Source organism: Canis lupus, chromosome 31 (assembly GCF_003254725.2).
Source record: "Canis lupus dingo isolate Sandy chromosome 31, ASM325472v2, whole genome shotgun sequence".
NCBI lineage: Eukaryota > Metazoa > Chordata > Mammalia > Carnivora > Canidae > Canis > Canis lupus.
The window spans coordinates 25,843,298-25,851,806 of record NC_064273.1 but is presented as its reverse complement, the minus strand read 5'-3'; the positions used below and the strand labels follow the sequence as shown (position 1 = coordinate 25,851,806).

Genomic DNA, 8,509 nt, shown 5'->3' with positions numbered 1-8,509 from the left:
GTAGAACAGAATTTCTATTACCCTTTCATTTGTTTAATGTCTCCAGGGACAGGAGCTTTGGGGCTGACAAGTAGTAATCAATACAATTATTACTGCTGTTGACATTCTTAGAATAATCAATATTATCATAATTTTGTTGTGCTTAGAATGTATGCATCTGCATCTGAGGTGAGAGGAAATGTTTGGAATATATAACAAAAGACTTCTTCACTGCTAGGGAAAATGTGAGAACATTTTTTACTCTTTCATCCATCAATATAAATAGCAACTTGGGTGAACACTTAAAAAAAATAGTGATCCACATCTGCCTTTGATCCACTGAATGGACAGAAAAATAATAACTCCTAAGGAAATTTCCAGTGTAAATTTTTCACTTATGCATGGGGGAAAAACAGATTTGTTCCGTATTTTTCAAATTCTTTCTTCTATTTTTAACAAAGAATGCACATTTATAAGTGATGCACACTAAAGTCATGTGTTTTTCTCTTTGAAAACACACTTAGCATTTATTGTTAATGAAGTTTTTCATTTGTGTCCCATATTGTTTCCATCTATAAAGTAGAGATAGTGTGACATTAAAAAAATAATTAAAAGACTTTAATCATAGTTACATGCTCTGACAGAGCTACACAAAGAGACTGTGGAATCTTTAATGGTATGCAATTTATTCATACTTCTAAATGATTCATTAAAATGAAAATATTCATTCTATCAATTGGCTGATTTCTGAAATGAGGAATAAAAATGGAATGCAGTTGTATTAGAATAACTTGGAGATTACAGGCTAATATTGGGGTTAGTTCTACTCTGAAACCAGAAAGCCTGTTGGAACCCATGTCAGCCATAAAACATTTACTAGAACATCAGATTAATTGCTTAGGTTATGATATGCATGATCTTTATGTCAATATCAGTGAAAGTCATATAACTCTTTCAAAAAATATTGAGTGCCAACCAAATGCTAGGTTTTGTTTAGATACTACATCAGGTCAGTGAACAAACTCATCCAAAAACCGTGTCATATCGCTTATAAATCTCCACAAAAGCTTAGCAAAATAGTTATTATCATAGAAAACAAGTTTGTTGAGTCCCAAGTGTCAAGGTATGGGCATATTTGCATAGGGCTTTAGGTATCACTTAACTAACTCTCTGGGCTGAGGTGAGGAACTTTGTGAATATCAGGCCAACTGTTTCCAAAGAGTACATCCTTATTTTTTGTTCTTTTTAATTTTCTTATTCTTAATTTAAAAAAAAATATTTTATTTATTTATTTATTTATTTATTTATTTATTTGAGGGGAAAAAGAGAGCAGAAGCAGAAGGGAGAGGCAGTGGGAGAGGGAAAAGCAGACTCCTTGCTGAGCGGCTCCCCCCAACAACATGGGGCTCAATCCCAAGATCCTGAGATCATGACCTAAGCCAAAAGCCAAGGCCCAACCAATTTAGTCACCCAGGTGCCCCTCTGTCCTTCTTTAAAATTGTACCACATATGTAGAAAATTTCTTACTATTCCAGGTTGTACAAGTTCTTTTAAAATTTAAGATGCTTTTAGGGACTTTAACAGCATTGTCAATATCTTAGAAATGTCTAGTTGATATCTTGGGAAAGAGAAATTATCTACAGACTAAAAAATGGGCACAGACTAAGCAAAGAGAAGACAGAGACAAATTTATAATATTGACTGTGGAGATCTAGGTAGAAGGATGCTGTGTTCTTTTGAATATGTAATTAGAGCCAAAACCATTTCCCCACCTCATACTTATACCTGGTTGGAGTAATGATTCATGGAGGAAGAAAGTTGGGTGGTGTTTTGAATGAGATTTGAAAAAGATCTAAGATAAATGGATAAATGATGAAGGCAGAGAAAGAGGGGGAAATGATGTAGGAAGCCAAATGTAATCTGCATTTGTGGTAGCAGTGAGACTAGAATGTATTATAGAGAAAGCACTCAGGATATATATTTTAAAAAAGTACTGTGGGAAGACTTCTCACAAGATGGATTTTTGATCAGAGTGATAGTCTTTCCACTAGTGATTACAATTCTGCAATGTATGTATTTATTTATTAAAGATTTTATTTATTCATGAGAGACACAGGGAGAGAGGCAGAGACATAGGCAGAGGGAGAAGCAGGCTCCCTAGGGGAACCTGATGTGGGACTTGATCCTGGGACCTTGGGATCACGAACTGAGTCAAAGGCAGATGCTTCACCACTGATCCACCCAGGTGCCCCTGCTATGTATTTGAACCAAAATAAGTATGTTGGTATTTAAAGCCAAAATTAAATCTATTAATTGTACATGCCCCAAATTTTAAAACTCTAGAAATCAGGTGAGCTTTTGTGGTTGTTGTTTCCTGGTACACGTGGCAGGTGAACTAAATCTGTCTTGACTTAAAATATTCTTTTATATTCTAAAGAGAGGTGCATCATTTGCTTCTCATGATACAAAATACATGCGTGCCTTGTGAAGAAATTGGTAAGCTTAAGGGACTTGATTTTAATTATTTTTTGCTATTTTGTAGAACTAATTACAACAACCCTCAAATGCCAGTGATGAGAAGATATTTAATTAGAAATTCAACAATATTTAATGTAACTGATGTCAAGTGACTGGCATTCGAGTACTCTATTCAGGGTTTGGTATGTCAATACTTTGAAGAAACATCAAATCATTCTAAGAAGATTATAGCAGCAAGCTCTGCTCTACAACCTAACTATGTAGCCAAGCAGGTTTAGGCATTCTTGTAAGTGTGGTCGGGGGACCACAGATTAATACGTTGGGTCAGGCAAATATAATTCATGGAATGACACCAAAGGAGGGGCACATGTTTTGTCACATTCTCTGATCAGAGTATATATGCCTCCTTGTAAAGATGTCGACATTCACACTCTGACTCTTGCATTCAACCGCCAACTCACCACCCTTGACACCATGAGCTACTACGGCAACTACTATGGAGGCCTGGGCTATGGCTGTGGAGGCTTCGGTGGCCTGGGCTGTGGCAGTGGCTGGGGATGTGGCAGCTTCCCGAGACTGGGCTGGGGCTGGGGAGGCTACAGATATGGCTGCGACCGCCCACTGTGCTATGGAGGATATGGATTCTCTACCTTCTACTAAACATACTGTTGAAATTGAATGCAAAGAGAAAGCCTCCACATTTATTTGGTCCTATTTTTGTAGTTCGATTCCCAAAACATCTATCCTATATTCTCCAGGACGAATCAATAGCTATTTATCAATGGTTAAACTGCTTCTACAAATATTTGGTGCTTTTTACCTCCAGAACCCATCATCTTAAATGAATATTCAATACGTGAAACTGTCCCAGTTTGTGTCCTCATTTTGGTTTACTTCTCTTGCCACCATTATCATAATGTTATCTTTCTAGAAGACCTTGAAGAAAATTTGTATTTTTGCTTTTGTCCAATAAAATGATTACTCGAAATCTAAATAGCCTGGTTTTGTTTGATGTTTTGATGTCTTGATTTTTATTATTTTAACATCTTCTTTTGCAACAGATATAAAAAATTAGCTTATGAAGCTGCAAGGTCTGTGGCTATTGGTTATAGAGTATGATGCAACAATTTCTAGTTCACCACATTATACAAGCTTGAGAACAAACACATAGGGAGCATAGGGAGTAATACTAACAGTTAATGAAAATGACTCTCTCTGTCAGCTCCCTTAACATATATATACATAAATCACATATATATTTATTTTTTAATTTTTTTAAAATAATCAATTTATTTTTATTGGTGTTCAATTTGCCAACATACAGAATAACACCCAGTGCTCATCCCGTCAAGTGCCCCCCTCACTGCCCATCACCCATTCACCCCCATCCCCTGCCCTCCTCCCCTTCCACCACCCCTAGTTCGTTTCCCAGAGTTAGGAGTCTTTATCACATGTGTATTTATATATATGTCCTCTCAAATGTCTCTCAAGTGTTCCTGGAACTACTAAGGATTGTGTCATTCTCATATTTACATTCAAGTACCTATTTCTGTGTGACATTGCTACTAGCTAAATATTTTCTTTCTTTTAAGGCTATTTATTAGCTTCACAGCATAAGGTACTGAGGTTTCCTACATATCCTCTGCTCCCACACATGCACAACATCCCCCAATATCAGTATGCCCTACCAGAGGGGTACATTGGTTATAACTGATGAACTAACATTGACACATTATAATCACCCAGTCCATACATTACGGTTGATTCTTGGTGTAGTACATTCTAGGGTTTGGACAAATATACAATGACATGAATCCATCATTATAATATCATACAGAATATTTTTACTGTCCTAAATATCTTTTTTTAAGTTTTTATTTAAATTTCAGTTAGTCAACATACAATGTAATATTAGGTCCAGGTGTACAATTTAGTGATTCATCACATTAAGCATACTCCTTAATCCCTGAATATGTCCTATGGTCCTCCTACCCATCCCTTCCCTTGCTGAATATCTTCCTGGTACCACTGGTCTAGCCAGACATGCCTTTGCTTTCTTATAAACTTTGTCTTCGGGCAGGGGAGGATATTGGAAAGTATCACTCATTACCTGGGCAGGAACTTTATTTCTATAGTTGGCATCTTACTGAGGGCTATTGTCCCTCATAAGGCTGGTCCACCTACCAGTGAGTGGTACAGTGTTCTATGGAAAATAAGGGTGTATGGGGGGTGTCTTTTCTGATTTCTTTTTACACTCTGTTAGAAGGCACTTAATATTCTCTAGACCTTCTCATGAAGGAACAGTGGTACAAAGTGAAACCTTAGTCACACCCCAGATGCTTTATTGACAAGAGTCTCTCATGGCTGGAAACTCTGGCTCCATTGTTTAGTCAAGGTCAAACAACCTGGCTCTTTCTTTCTTCAGAATTTATTTCCTCCCAGAAAATTCCTCAATCTCTCATGAGGAACTTCCTTTTAGGCTTATTCCATCAGTTCACCTCTCGGAACAATTGTCTTGGAACATCAACAGTGAGCACAAATTGAATTCTCCCCAGAAGGTTTCTTAGCCAACTTTTGAAGTGCCCAGAACAGCCTGTTTCACCAGTTTGTCTGACATGACCAGACATGTCTGAATCCACTCAGATTCATATTTGGACCCCTATGCTTTATGTCTTGAGAAATTCTTTTTTATCTTTCTGTAAACTGAAAGGAAAGACATTACTATAAGAACAATTTGCCAGAGCAAAAACTGTTACTTTTTTGCCTGTACTTCAGTTTAGATTTTAAATGAGAAAACCAAGCAAGGGAAGTAAGAGAAAAAAAAAAAAAAAAAAAAAAAAGATGAAAGAGAATTCATAGATCAGGGCCCAGTGACTTAAAAAGAATATGTCTTACATATTTTTGTGAGGATGACATGACAACCAGAGTGATTACTTGCCCAAGTGTATTAAACTGGAAGGTGTCAATTTAAAGGATCTTCAGAAGATCCCTTCTGCACGTATTCAATCTTGCTAGCAATGCTTAAGGCTTAGTATGTTCATACATAAAGCTCAGTGTGTTCTAAATACCTGAGATAAATAGAAGAATTCTTCAGGTAATTGGTTTATGCTCTAACCAGGAAGTACAGTGGAATAATCCCTGTAGATTAATAATAATGATAACTGTAGCTATTATTCTATATGATTTATAATTTTGGTTGATCAGTTTCCATCGTCTAAAATATAATAACATTTGAACTAGTTTGTACATTTACATGTGTTCTGTAGGAGGTAGAAGTATATATAAAGTTTTCCCTGACAAACATATATAAAAAATCATAGGGCTTTTAAAGAACCATTACTTGGAATACAATATATGTGATTGCTCAACATAATTACCTCCAGACAGACAGTACACCATACTGAGTATGTCCTTGTATACCATGCATATTAGATTTAAATGTTGCCCCTATTTGAAGGTCTTTTTGATTTTTGATCTGAACTGTCCAGATGCTATTAAAGTTGATTTGTGGCCAAACATAATTAGTGATTCTCCTGAATGTCATAGCTTTTAGAAGCATACTGCAGAGGCTAGGTTGATGCTCTTGGTTAAATTGTTAGACACTTGGAAGCTGGGAACATGAAACACGTTTCTGAATTGCAGTCACTAAATAGATCTGTTGGGAGGAATTTTGTTTATGTTTCTTCCATCAGTAAGACGTTACATTCTTCTGAATCTAAGTAGGGGGAAAACGTCCTGATTAAAGATAAAGGTCCTAATTTTGAAGAAGACATAACAGTGTTAGGTGTACTCCTTGTGTGCCACTGAATAGAGATTGCATGATTTAGGATCCAGGATTAATGTTAAAGGATAGAATTAGAGGGAGAATAACTTCTTGCAACATAGATGCAAAAATTAAATTTGTTTCCTCCACTGAAAAGAGTTTTAGAGACATAATAATCATGATCATGTCTCATTACTGACTTCAAATTGGTTATAGGCAATCTAATGATAAAAAAATCAGTATGAAAACTCTTTAATCAATAAAAAGTGCTCTAACAATATTAAAGGGAAGTTTAGAAAATATTTTATCATATATGTGAATAGAATAAAAAATCAATATAACTGATTACTTTTCTAAGTCTGAATATATATTATATTATATTAATTATGTTATATTATATATAAATACATGTATATTTATATATACAACAAATATAATGCTGGTCTCCAAAATACAGAGTACTAGGGTGAAACTATGGATCTATCTATGGCTCTAGCTCTGAACTTGGAGATACTGAGGCTTATTATTATACATTTAGTTATGTTTCTGACAAGCACCTTGCTGTGGGCTATAGGAACCATCTGGGTTTTATTGTTCAATTGGCTGATAGTGGCACCATGACCCATACAGCCACTCAGGTCTGTATTGGAGTGGCTTGCTATGTGGAGGCTTCCTATGTCTCTTCTCTCATCTCTGCAAGCATTTGGTAACTTTTATGCTACCTCCTTATTGTACATATTTCATTTTATCCATTTACCCATTTTCTAAAGTTTATAATCATCATTTGTCCCTTGAACAAATACCTGAGCACATGTAATAAAGACAGGTATAAGAATGCTACTTGCTTGCCACCATGATATTGCTGCATAACAACCACAAACTTCAACGTTATGTAATCATAAGTTTGACACTCATTTATCTGACAGCTGGGTTCACTAACAGGACTAGGGGTTGGCTAACTGTTGGTGCAAGTAGGTGGGTGACTTGGGTCTGCTCCACATGTCCCTTATTCTCCAATAGATGACCAGATGTGTTCTCATGGAGCTAGCAGGAGTATGGCAGCAAAGTAGACACCTGCAAGGATTTTGGGCACCTATACCCAGGACTGACACACCATTAATTTTGTCTCATGTTATTGGTTAAAACATGTTATACGGCTGAGCCAAGAGGCAGAATGAAAGAACACTACAAACTCATAAGGCAGAGTAGAGGAGAGGGGGCAATGCTTAGCATTCTATCACAGACCCCACAGTCTACCCTCACAGGACAACCTATGAAATTTGAATTTCAGATAAAAAAACTGTGTTTTAAAAATAAGAATCTGCAAAATATCACATGAAACATACTTGTAGTAAAAAGTTGTTTGTTTGAAATTGAAATGTAGCTTGCACTTTGTATTTTTGTTTGTACAATATGGTATCTCTCCCAATCTGGCTTCTCTTCTGATGTTTTTCTGCTTGAAGAGTGTTTCCAAATGTGTGTCTATATAGGCAACTGAATCTCAACATGTTCCGAATAGCTTATTCTCTCACATGTTACCCTTTCTGCCCTCAGACCTTCCATTCTAACATTTCTATCACCCAGTACCCCAAGCCTGAAAAATCAGTAACGAACATAATTCTCAATTTCTCTCCTCTCTTCATTCATTGACCATTAATTCTTCTTAATTCTATCATTTAAATCTTACTGAAAGAGGGAGTGCTTGGGTGGCACAATCGGTATTAATGTTTACTCTTGGTTTTGCCTCAGTCATGTGTTTAGGTCTTGGGATTGAGCCCCACCTGGTGGCTCAGCGCAGAGTCTGCTTAAGATTCTCTCTACCCTCTCCTTTTACCCCTCTCCCCTGCTCTGTCTACTTTCTCTTTTTTAAAAAATAATTAATTAAAAAAATAAAATAGATCTTACTTGAAGAGGTCCCATTTTCTTCATCACCAATTCTCCTTTCCTATTTCAAGTCTTCCATATCTTCATCCTAATATTCTCTCTTAAGGGTCATCCTAACTCCTCTTTTATCTCATTCATATCTTGGTTTTCTTCTTTGTGGCTGTCTTATTGGTCAGAAATCCAAAGTTTGAAGTCAGACTTCTTGGGTTGCAATATCAATATTGATTAACTCCAAGACCTTGGACAATTTATTTTACTTCATTAAGTCTCACTTTTGTTACCTGTATATTGAAGATGATTTCATTGTTTCCCTATAATGTGGAGAGGATTAAATGAGATAAGGTTGGTAAAGCACAAACAAATGGCCAGACACAAACAATATTAACTATAGCTATTATTATTACC

At 36.2% G+C, this 8,509-nt stretch overlaps 1 protein-coding gene across 1 annotated transcript; it reads left to right on the top strand.

The window, feature by feature from the left end:
* Window positions 1-2,931: 2,931 nt before the first annotated feature.
* LOC112661887 (keratin-associated protein 19-7) lies at window positions 2,932-3,117 on the top strand. The gene has a single exon (XM_035709418.1). It carries the CDS (start codon window positions 2,932-2,934, stop codon window positions 3,115-3,117), a length of 186 nt encoding a protein of 61 aa, XP_035565311.1.
* Window positions 3,118-8,509: the final 5,392 nt, after the last annotated feature.

Excerpts from the sequence above, each read along its gene's own strand:
- LOC112661887 (XM_035709418.1), top strand. The coding sequence starts at position 2,932 with ATGAGCTACTACGGCAACTACTATGGAGGCCTGGGCTATGGCTGTGGA.